Source organism: Phascolarctos cinereus, unplaced genomic scaffold (assembly GCF_003287225.1).
Source record: "Phascolarctos cinereus isolate Bilbo 61053 unplaced genomic scaffold, phaCin_HiC Scaffold_3;HRSCAF=262, whole genome shotgun sequence".
Taxonomy (NCBI): Eukaryota; Metazoa; Chordata; class Mammalia; order Diprotodontia; family Phascolarctidae; genus Phascolarctos; species Phascolarctos cinereus.
Window position 1 is genome coordinate 75,718,331 of NW_027555736.1, and position 19,087 is coordinate 75,737,417.

Consider the following 19,087-nt stretch of genomic DNA (forward strand, 5'->3'; position numbering starts at 1 on the left):
ATTGGAATTCATTAAATGATTTTTATACCAATAGATAAGAATAATGACAACTTATAATCACATTTTGTTTTAAGTTTTACAAAGCATTTTTCCAAAATAATTATGTGGGATAGATTGTAAATAGATTTACTGTACTAATTATGTTTTATTTGAACTAATATTAAGCTGAAGACATACCATTTAGCTGTGTTGAAATGTTCCCTCCTGATATCCCTCTCCTTCTGAGGCAGAGGGAGGTGATGGAAGGTAGTCTAACAATGTGCTTAATGGCAGAGGAAAGCAGCTTTTGAATATAATTAATCATGCACATATGCAAAATAATTGCATGCTATTTGCAATAACAAATATTAGGATTGGTGGCAATTCTCACATAGGTACATTTTGAAAATGTGCTTTACCTGTGCAGTTTCTGATTTCATCCACTGAATTTGAATATTTTTGGGAAGCAGTTGTTTCCAGGAGCTTTCTCTTGAATTGTCAAAATGTACAGACATTGGTGTACTGTTATGTTGAATGTTAAACCAGACCTATTAAAATATTAACATACAAGTCAGAGGAGACCCCATAGGAGCAGTCAGGTGCTGGCAGTGATAGAGGAAGCAGTAGACAAGAATCCTCAGGAGTGTGTCAGGGCCCTACAAAACCATCTAAGGTTTGGAGATTATTAGGTCAAAACATCAGTTGGTCCTTAAATTTGAACATTTTAAACAGACTTACGTTTTCATTATCAAACAAACAGTCAGCACTTTGCAGGGGACAAAATGGATCAAACTGCTTATGAGATTGCCCAGTCAATGGATTCCAAAGTAAATATTCATCAGTTTCTTGAGTTAATACATAAGCCACTTGCCCCTATGTGATTAAAAAAAAAAAAAGGGAAATCCCACCCCCAACAACATACTTTATTAGTGATTGCTTGAGTTCATTCTAGATGTCACATTTATAAACAGCATGTGATACCTTTTTCTGCTAAAGATGAAAGGATGTGTTTCTCAAAGAAGCAGAGAAAAGAACCTCGACAGATTGATAGATGAGCAGTCAGATTAGAGAACCTTTGACCAAAATAAGGTTGCAGAAGCTGTTGTGAGACTCAGAGAAAGCCAAGTTTAGTATACATTACAAAAGGGGGAGGGAAGTCATGCTATCATTTCTAAGGAAAAGAAATAATGGTCCCTTGGTATTCTGCCTTGCTCAAACTACATCTGGAGTGTTGTATTCTACTATAGATGCCACGATCTAAGAAGAACTGTGAGTGTCCAGAGGAGGGTAACCAGAATAATAAAAGGCCATGAATACACATATGCCAGATGAGGGTTGGTTGAAAGAACAGGGGATGTTTAGCCTGAAGAACAGAAGAGTAAGGGTGAAAAATGGTAGCAGTCTTCAAATATTTGAAGCCTGTCACCTGGAAGGATTAGATTTATTCTATTTGGCCCCAGAAGGAAGAACCAAGAGTAGAAATTATAAAGAGACAATTTTAGCTTTATGTCAGAAAAAAATTTTTGTTTATAATTAGAGCTATCAAAAAGTAGGATGGGCTTCTTTGGGAGTTTACTCTTATTAAAGGCCTCCGAGAAGAAGACGGATGTTCACTTATCAGGAATAGTGCAGTGGTGATTCTTTTCCAGATACAGGTTAGATTAAATTGCCTTTAATGTCCCTTCCAATGCTAAAATACTGCAATTCTTTTTGTTTGTTTTTGCGAGGCAATCAGAGTTAAATGACTTGCTCAGAGTCACATAGCTAATAAGTGTCAAGTATCTGAGGTCACATTTGAATTCAGGTCCTCCTGACTCCAGGGCTGGTGCTCTATCCACTGCACCATGTAGCTGCCCCAAAATACTGAAATTATATGAGTACCGTGCCAGATGCTAAGGACACAAAGTAGTCATGGAGAGACTTTTTTTGTAAAACAGAATTTTATTTTATTTTTTACTCTGCAGACACATTTTATTATAGTAGCTCTTTAATTAATAATCAAGTTCCACAGAACTTATGGTTAAGAAAAAGTTTGGGAGCATGATTGTATTTTTTTTTCTCAAAACCTATCTGCCTTCTTATATCTGCTGCCATCTGGTGGCAGCTAAAAATATAGAGAGGAAAAGAAAACTAGGAAACTAGCTTTCTCAGCTAACTACTGCTAACTCAGTGTTACTACTGGGGCCATCAGCTGACAAACTGTGACACCCTGAAATAATTAGGTGTGGAGAAAGATAATAGATAATAATGTCCTTCAAATGATCCTTTGTGCCAATGACATTGTGCTGATTTCGTTAAGTACCAAAACTGTCTAAAGGAAACCCATCATCATTTGAGTTCAGCATAACGGTCCACAAAGGAAAACAGAGGTGGATGAAGAATGCCTATAATCTGAAGCATGACATTCAATTAGATGGCCAACCTGTAGAGCTTGTCCATTTGTCCTGAACAGACACTGTGGATGGACAACAAATTAGGCCTGAATAGAAGGAAATAGAAGGACTAAATAGAACTAAATAGAAGGAAAATGACCTGAACTGCATTTGGTATTTAGTGCAGTGCTTTTAATGTAACCTCTCAGCCTCAATAGCACTATTCTGGTGATGCTGCACGGCTACTAGTCATGGAATACCACAGTCTATAGAATTAAACTTGTGGGTCACCCAAAGACACATGATGAGCAAAACAAAGCTTCATTGAGAGAAGCCTCATAAAGGACATTATCAGAGAGAAATGGCCAGAAAAGAGAGTGAGCTAATCATGTAGTAACAGTAAAGGACAGAAAATGGACAGCACAGCTGTTATTGATCCCAGCATATAAAAATTACAGGAGGTCAAAGATTTACAAGGGGTCATTGACAAGATCTATACAAAATGAAACTGTGGATGTGTTATGATCTAGCCCACTGGAGGGAATATTCATGCCCATAAGATCACAGATACATTGAAGTATGGAAGATGAAGGCAATAAGAGTTATGATTATAGTAGAATTTTTAAAAAGGACAAGAGTGATTGGCAACAAGGTTGCCACACCTTAAGACAGATATGATTGAGCTACAGAAATTTTATAAGATTTAGAATTGGAAGGGACTTTGGATAATACCTAATACAATAACATTATTGAAGAAGAAAATGAAGCTCAGGGAAATTAATTGCTTTGTTTAAGACCATAGAGATAGTAAGTAGCAAAGCCAGGATTTGAACCCAGACTATGAATTCAGTACTTTTTCTACTATACCATGTTACCTCAGGAGGATAACTAAAATTAGCTTTGGTCTTGGAAAGATGATATAATTGAAATTATGACACATATAGCTAGACATAGATATCATCCTCAAGTTTTATAATACCAGAAAAAGGCTGTGCTTGGCAAAGGCTGAAAGAAATAGGATATACAAATAAATAATAACAGATTAAATTAAAGAGGTGGTATTGAGTCAAAAATAGGGGCACCAATCAACCATGGAGGCAGTGCAGTATAGTAAATACAGAGCTGACCTTAGAAACTCTGACACCTACTAGCTGTGTGACCCTGGGCAAATTCCCAGTGTCTTAACTCCCTAGTGTCTGAGGTAATTCTCTAGGACTCTAAATCACAGCCAATCTTCATTGGGAGTGGGATTTTCTGTAGCAAGAGTTCCCTATACAATGAAATAACAGGTTTGGATAAAAAAAAAACCAAGAATTATTTGTTCATACAGTTACTTAGAGAAAAATTAAATGGCGGGGGGTGGGGGCGGGAAGGGAGAGATATCTTACATCAAGACCTGAAAAAGGACTTGATAAGGTTTTTGCACCATCTATAGTACATTTAAAAATGGATAGTTAAAAATGGATACTTACTTCTAACGTAGATGTTCCCAATAGCACCCAGGCTTTCTTTCCAAAATATAGGAAGTAGTTACACAAAAGTATTGCATGTTCTTCTTTGTTTCCAATAGTTAAATTGATGCAATGCTAAGGCATATTAAAATAAAGAGTAGTACAACCATGTAGCTAGAATATACCAAAAATGCCCCCAAGCCCCACTTATCACATTTATTACTAAGGTTGGTATTTTTTACAAGTGTTAAATAGGAAAATTATTTCCAACTTCCACTTATTTTTGCCAAGCTCCCTCCTTACATCCACCTCTTAGACGCTTTCCCTTCATTAAAAGCTCAGTTCATGTGCCAATTCCTGTGGCAGTGGTTTCTAAACTTTAATGAGTAACACCTTGTCCCAAAATTTATTTTTAACCAAAAATAACTGTCATTCTCGTGCATTTTTTACTAAGCTCTCTATACAAATAACTCCCTCAGCTTGTATTTTATTCAGATAAAATAAAGAATTTATAAAAATTTTAAACAACACACAAATTTGAAACACTCAGTATAATAATATAATACAAATATATTTACTGATAAAATCATTAATAATTTAAAATATTTATAATTTGTACAAATAACCAAAATAATAAAAATTTTATCATATCATATGTGGACTTTTTTTGGCTCAAAGTAGTATCAATGATGATACTGTTACTTATATTTCTATTTTAATCATTAATCAAAATGGACATTTTTTATAACAGCTCCAAAAGAAAATCCTATTTCACACAAATAAAATGTTTTGAACAGTAGTAGTAAAATTTGTACCACTTTGTTTGATAAACCATATTCATAGCCAAAACATAATATTTTCAGGTTCAATTCCATGTTTTCAACATGCTGTTAAAAGATAAATCTACTAGCCTCTCTTGTTCAGATGGAATAAGACCAAATGTATCATACTTGTCCATGGCAAATGAGTTCATTATCAATTTATATCCATTCATATTTAGAAATACCTATGTCTTTTTTTTAAAAAAAAGGTTTATTTTAAGCATATATATATATAGCACCTTATTTTTTCCACTTAATAGTATTTATTTTTTCCAATTACATGTAAAGATAGTTTTCAACATTCACTTTTATAAGATTTTGAGTTCCAGATTTTTTTCTCTCTCCCTCCCTCCCTTCCCTCCTCCCCAAGACAGCATACAATGTGATATAGGTTATACATGTACAATCATATTGAATGTATTTCCACGTTAGTCATGTTGTGAAAGAAGAATCAGAACGAAAAGGAAAAAAACACGAGAAAGAAAAAACAAAAAAAAGAGAAAACAGTATGTTTCGATTTGCATTCAGATTCCATAGTTCTTTCTCTGGATGTTCTTTCTCATTTTCCATCATGAGCCTTTTGGAATTGTCTTAGATCACTGCATTGCTGAGAGGAGCTAAGTCTATCAAAGTTGATCATCACACAATGTTGCTGTTATTATGTACAATGTTCTCCTGGTTCTGCTCACTTCACTCAGCATCAGTTCATGTAAATCTTTCCAGGTTTTTCTGAAATCCGCTGGTTCATCATTTCTAGTAGCACAATAGTATTCCATCACATTCATAGACCACAACTCATTCAGCCATTCCCCAGCTGATGGTCATCTCCTCAAATTCCAATTCTTTGCCACCACAAAAAGAGCTGCTATAAATATTTTTGTACATGTGGGTCTTTTCCCATTTTTTATGATCTCTTTGGGATACAGATCTAGTAGTGATATTGCTGGATCAAAGGGTATGAACAGTTTTGTAGCTCTTTGGGTATAGTTCTAAATTGTTCTCCAGACTGGTTGGATCAGTTCACAACTTCACCAACAATGCATTAGTATTCCAATTTTCTCACATCTCCAACATTTATAATTTTCCTTTTTGTCATATTAGCCAATCTGATAAGTGTGAAGTGGTACCTCAGAGTCGTTTTACTTTGCATTTCTCTAATCAATAGTGATTCAGAGCATTTTTTTCATATACCTATAGACAGCTCTGAAAACTGCCTGTTTATATCTTTTGACCATGTATCAATTAGGGAAATACCTAGGTCTTTAAAATAAAATGTGAATTGTTTCTTTATATATCTCTAGTAGGTGCTTTAAGTTTAAGTAGGTGTTTATTTCCTTTTCTTTCAGTGGTTCTCAAACTTTTTGGTCTCAGGATCTCTTTACATTGTTAGAGGACACCAAACAGCTTTGGTTTATGTGAATTATATCTATTCATATTTACTGTGTTAGAAATTAAAATTGATAAAATTTTAAAATATTTATTCATTTTTAAAAGACAATAATAAACTTGTCACACGTAAATATATTTTATGGAAATAACTAAAACAAAAAATTTTGTGAAAAAACTGGCATTGTTTTACATATTTTTACAAATCTCTTTAATGTCTGGCTCAATAGAAGACAGCTGGATTTTCTTATCTGCTTCTACATTCAGTTGGTTTTGACATGTGTTTTGCTTGAAGTATATAAAGAAAATCCGGCTTCACAGAATTATGTGGTTGTTAAAGAGAAGAGGAATATTTCAATAAGCAAATAGCATCTCAGTTTTGCTCAGTATTTTCATAAATAATTTTATCTTTCTGGGTCAGAGTATGAATTTGAGGACCTTACATTGCTTTATGTAGTTTTCCCCAAAATATCAACCACAGCAGATTTCAAGGGAATTTTTGTTATAAAATGAATGTTTCATCTTCAACATTATCACTAAGAAAAATAGCATTTTATTTCCTCTGAGCTCAAATCCTTTGGAAGTATTTGGGGACAAGAAAGCTGAGGTGTTTCCCAATAATATATCTTTGATTCCCTTTGCAATCTAGCTCATTATTCCATCACTGCTCTTTCAAAAGTAACCAATGATCTCTTAAATTGCCAAATTGTATGGTTTTTCTCTGTCCTCATCCTTCATCCTTGTCAGAGCAGATTCACGGTATTAACCTCACTTTTGTTAACTCTGATGTGTACATTGCTTTGATTTAAAAAAGGTGGATGTATTTATGTAGGAGTTATCCTTGAAAATATCTACCAATTTTGGCCATTTATATGCCCCTTCAGAGGGTCTCATACCCCTCACAGTTTGGAAGTTTTCCGCTCCACCACATTGTTAATGCTCACTTCCTCCTCAAATTATTGAATATAAACTTACCTGTTTACATGTTATACACCTCAATGGATCACATGCTCCTTGAGGGCAAGGAATATTTTTGTTCTATCTTTGCATCCACAACTCCTAGCACAGTGCCTTGTACATTGTTGTTCAGTCATGTCTGACTCTTTGCGACTCCATGGATCATAGCACACCAGGCCCTTCTATCTTCCACTATCTCCTGAAATCTGTCCAAGTTCATGTTCATTGTTTCCATGACACTATCTAACCATCTCAGCTTCCTTTTGCCTTCAATATTTCCCAACATCAGGGTCTTTTCCAACAAGTCCTGTCTTCTCATTATGTGGCCAAGGTATTTAAACTTCAGTATTTGACCTTCCAGTGAATAGCCTGAATTAATTTCTTTAAGTATTGACTTATTTGATTTCCTTGCTGTTCAAGGACCCTCAAAAGTCTTCTCTAGCACCACAATTTGAAAGTGTTGATTCTGTGGCACTCAGCTTTCCTTACACAGTCCAACTTTAATAGCCATACATTGCTGCTAGAAAAACCATAGCTTTGACCACTTGGACCTGTGTTGTCAAAGTGATGTCTCTGCTTTATGGTATGCTGTCCAGATTTGCCATAGTTTTCCTTCCAAGGAGCAAGCATCTTTTAATTTCATGGCTGCAGTTGCTGTCTTTAGTGATCTTTGAGCCCCAAAATATAAAATCTGATACTACTTCTACTTCTTCTCCCTCTATTTTTTTTTTTGGCTAGGCAATGAGGTTAAGTGACTTGCCCAGGGTCACACAGCTACTAAGTGTTATGTGTCTGAGGCTACATTTGAACTCAGGTCCTCCTGAATCCAGGGCTGGTGTTCTATCCACTGCACCACCTAGCTGCCCCCTTCTTCCTCTATTTGCCAGGAAGTGATGGGACCAGTTGCCAAGATCTTAGTTTTTTTGGTGTAAGCTTCAAGTCAGCTTTTACACTCTTCCCTTTCACTTTCTGCCACCAGAGTGGTATCATCTGCATAGCTGAGATTGTTGACATTTCTCTCAGCAACCTTAATTCCAGCTTTTGATTCATCCAGCCTGGCATTTTGCATGATGTACTCCGCACAGAAATTAAATAAATAAGGTGATAATATACAGCCTTGTTGTTCTCCTTTTCCAATCTTAAACCAATCAGTTGTTCCATGTTTGGTTCTAATTGTACTTCTTGGCCTGCAGACAAGTTCCTCAGGAGACAAGTAAGATGATCTCTTTGAGTACTTGCCACATTTTGTTGTGATCCACACAGTCAAAGGTTTTAGTGTATTCAATGAAGTAGATGTTTTTTTGGAACTCCCCCTTGTTTTCTCCACAATCCAGCAAATGTTGGCAATTTGGTCTCTAGATCCTCTGCCTCCTTGAAAACCAGCCTGCTTTTTTTTTGGTAATTCTCAGTTCACATTTTGCTGAAGCCTAGCTTGCAGAATCTTAAGCACAATCTTGCTGGTGGGTGAAATGCTGCAATTGTTTGATAGTTTGAACATTCCTTGGCTTTGCCTTTCTTTAGGATTGGAACATAACCCGATCTTTTCCAATCCAGTGGCCACTGTTGAATTTTCCAAATTTGTTGGCATATTGAGTGCAGCACTTTAACAGTATCATTTTTTAGGATTTTAAATAGCTCAGCTGGAATTCCATCACCTCCAATAGCCTTATTGCTAGCAATACTTCCCAAGGCCTACTTCACTTAATTCTTCAAGATGTCTGGCTCTAGATCAGTAACCACACCATTGTGGTTATCAGTGATGTTAAGATTTTTCTTGTATAGTTCTTTAGTGTATTTTGCCACCTCTTCTTAATCTCTTCTACTTCTATTAAGTCTGTACCATTTTTATCTTTTATTACGCCAATTTTTGCATGAAATGTTCCCTTGATATCTTTAATTGTCTCAATGAGATCTCGTCTTTCCTATTCTATTATTCTCTTCTATTTCTTTGCATTGCTTATTTTAAAAAACCTTCTTATCTCTCTTTGCTATTCTCTGGAATTATGCATTCAGTTGGGTATATCTTTTCCTTTTGCTTTTCTTCTTTCTCAGCTATTCATCAAGTCTCATCAGTTTTTGCTTTCCTGCTCTTCTTTTTCTTTGGAATGTTTTTTGTTGCTGCCTCCTGTACAATATTGTGAACCTCTGTCCATAGTTCTCCAGGTATTATATCTACCAGATCTAATCCCTTAAATCTATTCATCATCTCCACTTCATATTCATAAGGGATGTAATTTAGATCATACTTATATGATCTGATGGTTTTCCCTACTTTCTTCAATTTGTCTTAATTTTGCAATAAGAAGCTCATGATCTGAGCCACAGTCAACTCTGGGTCTTGTTTAAACTATACTGTATAGAGCTTCTCCACCTCTGGCTTCAAAGCATACAATCAATCTGATTTTGATATTGATCATTTCATAATGTCCATCTGTAGACTCACCTTTTGGGTCATTGAAAAAGTGTTTGCTGTGACCAGTGTGTTATCTTGACAAAACTCTATTCGTCTGTGCCCTGTTTCATTTTGTACTACAAGTCAAACTTTCCTGTTATTCTAATTATCTTTTGATTTCCTGCTTTAGAATTCTAATCCCCTTCGATGAATGTGACATCTTTTTTTAAAATGTTATTTGTAGATGTTGTATATCTTCATAGAATTGGTCAACTTTGGCCTCTTTGGTATCAGTGGTTGGAGCACAGACATGTATTACTGTGATGTTGGTTTGCCTCGATTTGAACAGCCATCATTCTTTCATTTTTGACTGTCCTCCACTCTTCTTCAGTAGTGTATTGGATACCTACAGGGCTCATCTTCCGATGTCATCTCTTTTATCATTTTAGTACTATCCATAGAGTTTTCTTGGCAAAGATACCAAAGTGGTTTGGCATTTCCTTCTCCAGTGGATCACCTTTTGTCAGAACTCTCCACTATGATGTGTCCATCTTGGGGAATCCTGAACAGCATCACTCAGCTTCATTGTGCTATGCAAGCCCCTCCACCACGACAAGACAGTGATCCAAGTGGGCTTAATCTGTACATAATAGGTGCTTGATAAATGTTAGTTTGAAATAGCAACATGTCTGAAAGATTTGGAGTGGGGGAAGGTTCAGTAAAGACTTCATGTAGAATGTCTCTTTTGAGCATAGTTTTGAAGGAAATACATTTCATGCTGAAATGCATTCAGTATCACAATAGCCCAACTCATCTTTGTCATGAACACAGATTGTAAGGTACCTTGCAGCTCTAATCTATGAGCCTATACTTTTCAGGGTTTGTTACTATAAGTATGAGGCTAAGGTACTATTGTCACCTCATATTACAATATATCCAAATTTCAGCTGTTTTTTTTTTTTAAAGAATGAATATATCTTTTAAAAACCTAAAATTAAAACTCTGAGGTACCACCTCATACCTATCACAGTGGCTAATATGACAAAAAAGGAAAATGTTGGATGTTGGAGGGGATGGGATGTACAGGAAAACTGGGATACTAATGCACTATTGGTGGAGTTGTGAACTGATTCAACCATTCTGGAGAGCAATTTGGAACTATGCCCAAAGGACTATGAAACTATGCATGCCTTTTGATCCAGCAATACCACTGCTAAGTCTACATCTCAAAGACATCCAAAAAAAGGGGAAAGGACCTATCTGTACAAAAACATTTACAGCAGCTCTTTCTGTGGTGGTTAAGAACTGGAAATCAAAGGGATGCCCATCAATTGTGGCATATGATTGTAATAAAATATTATTGGGCTATAAGAAATGACAAGCAGGATGATTTCAGAAAAACATGATAAGACTTACATGAACTGATGCAAAGTGAAGTGAGCAGAACCAGGAGAATGTTGTACACAGTAAGAGCAATATTGTTCGTTGAAGAACTATGAATGACTTAGCTCTTCTCAGCAACACAATAATCCAAGACAATCCCAAAGGACTAATGATAAAGCATACTATCCACCTACAGAGAAAGAACTGATGTTGATTGAATAAAGACTGAAGCAGGCTATTTTTCACTTTCTTTCTTTCATTTCTTTTTCTTTTGAGTCTTCTTATACAAAATCACTAATATGGGTTTTGGTGGCAATACAAAAATGCTAATAACATATGTGGATTTATTTTATATCTTACAATATTGTTGAAGTTATTTCTTCAATGAATTTTTATTTTATTTTCTAGAGTTCTCTAAACAAACCATTATATCATCTGCAAAAATCAGTAATTTTGTTTCTACTTTGCTTTTGTTTATTTCTTCAATTTATTTTTCTTGTCTTATAGTTAGTATTTCAAATACTATATCAAATATTAATAGTTATAATGGATATCTTTGCTTTATCTTGATCAAGTTGGAAAAGCTTCTAGTTTATTTCCATTATACATAATGCTGCCTTTTGATTTTAGATAGATACTACTTATCATGTTAAAGAAAAATCAATTTATTTCTGTTTTCTAGTATTTTTTTTAAAAATATGAATGGATGTAAAAAAGCTTTTTCTGCATCTACTGGTATAATCATTTACTTTTTATTGTTCTTGCAATTAATATGGCCTGTTTTGCTGACGATATTCTTTTGAATCAGCCCTATATTCCTTTTACAAATCCAGCTTAGTCATACTGTATAATCTTTGTGATATGTTGCTATACTCTATTTGCTATATTTTATTTAAAATTTTTACATCAATATTTATCATAGAAATTTGTCTGTCATTTTCTTTCTCAGTTTTGGTTTTCCGTGGTTTAGATATCATGGCCACATTTGTATCATGGAGGAAATGTGGTATACCTACTTTTCCAATTTTTCAGTTTATATAATATCATGATTATTCTTTGAATGTTTGATATTATTTACTTGTAAATCCTATTTTTTTCCCTTTGGGAGCTAATATATGGCTTGTTCGATTTCTTTTTTTGAGATTGGGTTGTTTAAATTCTCTATTTCTTGTTCAGTTAATCTGAATATTTTATAGTTTTGTAGATATTCACCCATTTCATTTAATTTGCTAGTTGTATTATCATTTAATGGATGAAATAACTTCTAATAATTTCCATTCTTCTTCATTTGCTGTGAATTTTTCTTTTTCATTTTTATATTGGTAATTTGATTTTCCTCTTTGGGTTTTTTAAAAAATAAAATTAAGTAATGATTTATCTATTTTGTTGCTTTTTTGAAAAACAGCCTCTAGTTTTATTCATTAATTCAATGATTATTTCATTTTCAATTTTATTGATATCTTTACTTGATTTTCAGAATTTCTATTTTGGTGTTTAATTTTTTTAAAAAATTGTTTCTTTTCTAGCTTAGTTGCTAAATTCTAATGTATCATGATGTTTCTCTTTTATCCAAAGGCTTAGGAGAGATTACTCTATTTCGAACCTATTCGATCTGCACTCCTAGAGCTTGGAATCACATCACATGCTTGTAGTTTACCTCCACTAGAAATTGGCTCAGGTCTAAGGGAGACCTTCTAGGTTATCTGTGACCTTTATACCTATCTTGATACAAACTTATTCTCCCAATAAAATGTGTAGAAGCTCTAGGGTCCTAAGTTCTGCTTTAGATGGGGAGTATAGCCACATATCATTAGCATTTATATGAGGTTTCAGAGATTAGCACAGAGCAATAATACTGCCATAATAAAAAAAATTCTATGTAGTTATGCTAATCTCTGGAGAACTGAAAATATTTACCATACCTAAAAATTGATGAGCTACTATTGCCAGTTTTTCAAGTAGCTTTTAATTCTTCCTAACCAATGATTTTTATAGGATGTTATGGACCTAGAAATCTATACCCAAAGAATAATTACATATTTTCACTGTACATAAAATGAAGTACAATAAAAAAGCTCATTTAAAAAGAATGACAAATAGTAAATATTAAAACCTTAAAGTGCGTGTGTGTGCGTGTGCCTGTGTGTGTGTCTGTGTGTATGTGAGAGATAGAGACAGAAAAACAGAGAGACAGAGAGAAAAGAAAGAAAGAAGGTAAAGAGAGTCAGAGAGAAGCAGGATACTGGATAGAATGCTGAGCTTAGAGTCAGGAGTTGGGAAACATGGGTTGAAATCTCACCTCTGACACTTACTAGTTTGTGTGACCCTGTACAAGTCACTTAACCTCTCAGTGCCTTAGCAACAACCTAAAATTGATCTATTATGCCATAGAGGAGTTGTGATTTGCTTTGGTGGATGAAGTTCCCTATGTTAACAAAAATCACAATTTCTTCACATATATTCATATGAAATATATGTGAATATATAAAGTCATATATACATTTTTATAAAAATTTTAATTATGAAATGTACTGCTTATTACCTCTGGTGACATCCAAATATCAAAACCATCATTTTCATTCAGTGTGTCTGGTAAGCAAGGAATTAAAGATACAAATCGAGCAATGATGTCCTACAAACATAATATTACAAATGTATATAAGTATATGTAATTGCAATAATACACATTTAAAATAGGTCTGTTGTAAAATCTTATACAATCTTAAATATGCCTGTCATAATAAGTGAATTTTAAGTTTTCATTTAATATATTATGAAGATATTTATTGTCTGTTTTTCTACATCATAGGTTAGAAAATGTGACTTTTAGCAGGGAGATTTATACCCACAAAGGGATGCCCTCTGGGTGTTTAAATGAGGAATGGAAGAGAGTAGTGTATATCTCCTCCATTATGAAAATAAAGAGTAATACTGTATGAAATTGCTTCACTCTTACGTTTCCTGTATCCACAATGCTATTTCAAGATTTATCTGTCAATATATCGGCTTCAGGGACTGGCCTTTAGTTTAGTACTGAGAGAGAAATTTTCTATGCTATCTTTAAAGTGGTATGAAGGCATGTTAGAACCTGTGGCCTTCCAGATTGCCACTGCAAGAAGATAATTCTTAGTTCCAATTAGGAATAAATAAAAATCCAATGGAAAAATCTTTTCTGCTCCCCATTTTCCTGGAAAACATTTGCATTGTATTCACTGTAGATTCTGAAAGGGAGAAGAGATTCTAGAAAACTTCTAGAAGATACCATCTTTACTCATTCCCTCCCCTTCCTCTTTTTTTATTCATTTCTCAACGTTATGCAATATAGCTTCAACCCTCTCATTCAACTGAAACTGCTCCCTCCAAAGTTACCAAAGTTTCAAAGGTTAGATCCAATAAACATTTCTCAGTCTTCAACCTTCTTGACTGTTCAAGAAGCCTTTGACACTGTTAATCACTCTCTTCTCCTTCCCATTCTCTCTTCTTTGCGTTTTTGTGACACTATTCTTGGTACTCCTCTTACCTATGTGGACTCCTCAGTCTCCTTTGCTGAATCATCATCCATATCCTTTCCTCTAGTTATGGGTATACCCCACAGCTCTGTCCTGGACTGTCTTCTTCTTTCTCTCAACTCTTTCATGCTGACCTTATCAGCTTACACGGACTCTCACTTTGGAATCATCCTTGATTCTTCATTCTCCTTTACCCTACATATCCAATCGGTTGCCAATCCTTGTTGATTGTACTTCCACAATCTATCCTATTCATCCACCTCTTTTTATTCACTTAGCCATCAAACTCATTAGGCCCTCATCTTCCTTCAACTATACTCTTGCAATAGCCCTCTATCTGTGCTCCTGCTCAAGTTTCTCTCCTTTCTAATCCATCTCTCACACTGTTGCCAAGGCAATATTCCTGAAGCACAGGTCTGACCATGCCACTTTCCTACACAGTAAACTTGAGTGTCTCTTTGATGATTTTATGATCAGATACAAACTCTTCTGTTGGCATTTATAAGGCCCCCTTTACAACCTGGTTCCAACCTACCTTTTCTAGGATTCTACACAATCTAGCCAAAATTGGCTTTGTTGCTGCTTCTAACATGACATTCCATCTTCCATTCCTGTCTTTTCAAGATTGCCCCTTATTCCTCAAAAACACTCCTTCCTCACTGATATGTCTTAGACTCTCTAGCTTCCTTCAAAGCTCAGTTCAAGAACCTCTTCCTACATGAAGCCTTCCTTATTCTCCTTGCTGCCAGTGCCTCTACCCTTGTGTTTATTTTGTATATAATTTGCATATATGTGTCCATATTGTCTTTGTTGACAGAATGTGTGCTCCTTGAGGAAAGGTACTTTTTTGTCATTGTCATAATACAAAGCATAGTGCCTGGCACATAGTAAGCATTTAATAATTTTTTATTGCTTCTTTGATTGCAATCAAAAGTTCATGTGTCTTTGAGGGCACAGTTATTATAGCAGTAAAGTTGTAACTGTAGTAGAAACTAACACCACACAAGTTTATGTATTTTAAAAATATAACACTTACAAGTGTTGCATTAGAATCACTGAGAAACAAATCCAGGAGTTGCTTTGGTGGATTTAGTGCCCTGATATATCTTGTTACTAAGATATTTGCCCCTTCATCATTGAAAACAGTTGTAATAATTCTTCTGTTTGGAAATATCGCCTCACAATCTTTTCTGAAAATCTGTGCTCTCTGCAAAAGTGTTATATCTGGTTCATCTGTAAACTACAGTCATATATATAACATAAGTATAATTTAAATTTTTCATGCAATATCTAGATATTTATCACTACCTAGATTATTCTCAGAAGAAAATGTCAAAAGGTAAAAAGTTAAGCTAAGGTACTATTTATTTGTATGATATAAGGTTAATTGCTATATGTATAATTATTATATATAATTTTAATTATTTACTTATAAACAAATAATTTACATACCTCTTCCATCCTCCTTGAAGATACATATAAAATAACTGTTTGAAAAACCAACCTTATCAGATTCTGTATTACTGATAACAGATGATATTTGAGGCTCAATAGTAGCAAAAATGTTTAAAAAGGTACATTCTTTTAAATTCTGCCCATTGTAATCTTCTTTAGGTGAGACATATGTCTTACTCCAAGTGTATCCAAGCAAAAGTGGTGGAATATTTACTTGAAAAGTTCCACTGATCTGAAAGAATATCAAACATACCCTCTAATGCATGAGTGACCAACTACCGTCCAAGCCCAATTCTATCCTTTGCATGAGGAGGAGCAGGCTTACATATTTACATGGCAGCCCTAAGAGTCTGTGCTTACTCCACGCTTAGAGAATTGCTTTCTCCATCCTCACAGGAAGAGCAACTTCTTCTTCTGCTGCTTTTTTTTTTTTGGCTAGGTGATGGGGTTAAGTGACTCGCCCAGGGTCACACAGCTACTAAGTATTATGTGTCTGAGGCCGGATTTGAACCCAGGTCCTCCTGAATCCAGGGCCAGTGCTCTATCTACTGCACCACCTAGCTGCCCCCAGAAGAACAACTTCTTAGAGCTGCTCTTCCCATATGGTGTCTTGGCTGCTGGCCTCATAATGACCTAGAGTAAAGCAAAAGTTTAAAAAAAAAATAAAAGGAAGCGATGGGAAGCTTGTGTAGTGGAAAGAGAACTAGAACTGGGTATGAGTCCTGAGTATGTCTTTATTAGCTCTGAGACTTTGATTACAGTCTCTTCATTTCCTTATTTGTAAAATAAGGATCACAACAACTGTCTTGCCTTTCTCAAAGGGCTGTTGTGAGAACCAAACAAAAGAATGCTCGTGGAGGTGCTTTGCAAATGTTAATACAGATGCAAATTCTGTTTTTGTTGTTAGAGTCCACCAAGACACTCTGACATAATCAGCTCCCTAAGAGATGACTTGGCTAGGTGGCAACAGCTCTGCTTGCTTCCCTAGGTTCAAGACCACCACCAGTTTTTTTTTTATAACCACGTTCATTATATATTTATAATAGGAAAAAAAAACTTTATACATTCAGTCATTAATAACAGTTCCCCCCCCCAACAATAAGAGGCAGCATAGTAGACAGAGTGTTGGGCCTGAAGTCAGGAAGACTTATCTTCCTGAGTTCAAATCTGGCCTCAGACATTTACTAGCTGTGTGACCCTGGGCAATTCACTGAACCCTATTTGCCTCAGTTTCCTCATCTATAAAATGAGTTGGCAAAGGAAATAGCAAATCATTCTAGTACCCTTCCCAAGAAAACCCCAAACAGGGTCACAAAGAGTGAGATACAATTTAACATGACTGAACATCAGTGAGGCTTTCCCCAGCTACTTCAAAACTGAGGCCTGGCCACACTTGTAAAACCAGACAAATGTTAGCATGACAAAAAGGAAGCAAGTAAGCACTGTTCCTCAGGCCCTAGCCTTTTGGTGCTGGGCACTGTGGCAGGAGCTCCAGGGAAGGATGGCAGACAGAGCTGCCACTTATGGTTTGTGGTGGGAATCTCTCAAATTTTGACACTCCAGGTCCTCTTCCCTGGAGTTCATATACGATGACAGAAAGTTTGAGTTGGAAACTCTCTGAGAGGTTGTCTTTTCTAACTCATTCACTTTACAGATGAGGAAACTGAAGGTCAGAGAAGGTAAGGAGTTTGCTAAAGGACACAGAAGTAGGAGGTGGCAAAGCCAGGATTCAGTCTCAAATGTGAAAGACTATAAGGCCAAGAGGAAAAAGAGAGACACAGGTGTGCCCTATTGAAGATTTCTTCCCTATCATTTAAGATTTCTCCCGATCCATATTTAGGAGCATCAGAAAGTACAATCTCAGGATGGTTTGGGAACTAGGAGTGCAGCGATGGGACTGAAAAGAGTCTGGTTTCAGGGAGAATGCTTATAGAGCAAATTGTTGTGATTCTGGCAACTGTATGGAATTTTGGAAAGGAATGGATTATATGGTCACCTTTTGGGAGTGTGGCTTCCAGGAACTGACTGGACAGTTCTTTAAGATAGTGTAAGGGAAACACTAAGCAGTAACCTAGGGATTTGGAAATGTCTGTTGCGTCAATGTTTTTTGGAGCAGCAGCAAACACTCTCAGTCCTCAGACTACAGTGTAGTTCCTTCTCCTTGAGTCCATTCAATTAGCAGAGGTGTGCAGCTAGATGGACAGTGACTCTGCATTCACTGGTACTAAAGGAGCTGTCAGTAAGAATCAGGCCAGCCAAAGAGGATGTACTAATCAATTAAAGTAATTGATGACTGGTCTGACACTGACTGCTATCTTCGCAAATAACATTTTTGGAAAGATATAGAGAGGAAGTATAGATCAGTATTATTTCTGTGATTCCATTAGTGTTAAATTTCTTAATATAGCTCTGAAATATATCCTTCAAAGGGCCATAGAGGAGAAAATTCTTCATTGATGGCTTTTATCTGTAAAAGAGCCAAATAATTCAAACTGTGTCCATGTACACAGGGCATTCCTAAGCATACTCCTGCCATTTCAGCCTCCTTCAAATTTACTGATCAGAGAACTGAAGTAAAAAAAAAGAGAAAAAAGGGAAGATATATTTTTCTCAAGTTAAATTTGGCATTTTTAGTCTAATAATCTTTTGTTAATACCTTTGGTTGCTGCAGAAGAGCAGAGAAAGGGAAAATAACTGATCCAAGCCAATTTTTTCTTATATATGAGTGACCACTACAGCCCTTGAGACAATGATCCTAATAAGAAAAATAATTATGATTTATTATACATTCATTCATATACTATTTAAGTATATAATTCATTAGCCCTGCCAATAATTGCAAACAATTTGATCCCACATTTAAAAAAAATAGATTACTAATTAATATAATTAATTACTAATGTTAGTATATATATCTTTCAGTGGATTGAAAGCTTGCTCATTCCCTACTATTATCCTTAATGAGTATGCACTCAATTTCTACATTTGGAAGAGAAGCATTAAAGTGTATAACAGTATTACCTTTTTTTTTTAATTTCAGAGGTAATGGGGGTTAAGTGACTTGCCCAGGGTCACACAGCTATTATGTGGCTGAGGTCATATTTGAACTCAGATCCTCCTGACTCCACAGCCAGTGCTCTATCCACTGTGCCACCTAGCTGCCCCTACAATATTCCTTTTAATATTCAATCTAGAATGACAAAGGTATTTAAGTCTACAGCTCCTTGCTTTCTTGGTGGTATCTTGATCTCTTGAATTTTTGCTACGTGACTGTTGAATACAAAGCTGGAGGTGAGCTTGCTTTGTTACCTCCAGATACATACAGGTTTAGCCTGCCTGGAAGCCTACTTCCAGGTGAACTAGCTCTAGTGCTTTTGCCAGT

The 19,087-nt window shown here is 35.5% G+C and overlaps 1 protein-coding gene across 1 annotated transcript in view; it reads right to left on the reverse strand.

Moving 5' to 3' along the window:
* CC2D2B (coiled-coil and C2 domain containing 2B) overlaps positions 1–19,087 on the reverse strand; it is a 116,397-nt gene that overhangs the window by 17,332 nt on the left and 79,978 nt on the right. Inside the window, 7 exon segments of the mRNA XM_078151605.1 lie at positions 399–527; positions 718–852; positions 3,824–3,937; positions 13,284–13,373; positions 15,287–15,490; positions 15,755–15,937; positions 18,362–18,460. Of these exon segments, the coding sequence (XP_078007731.1) occupies positions 399–527; positions 718–852; positions 3,824–3,937; positions 13,284–13,373; positions 15,287–15,490; positions 15,755–15,937; positions 18,362–18,460 (954 nt within the window).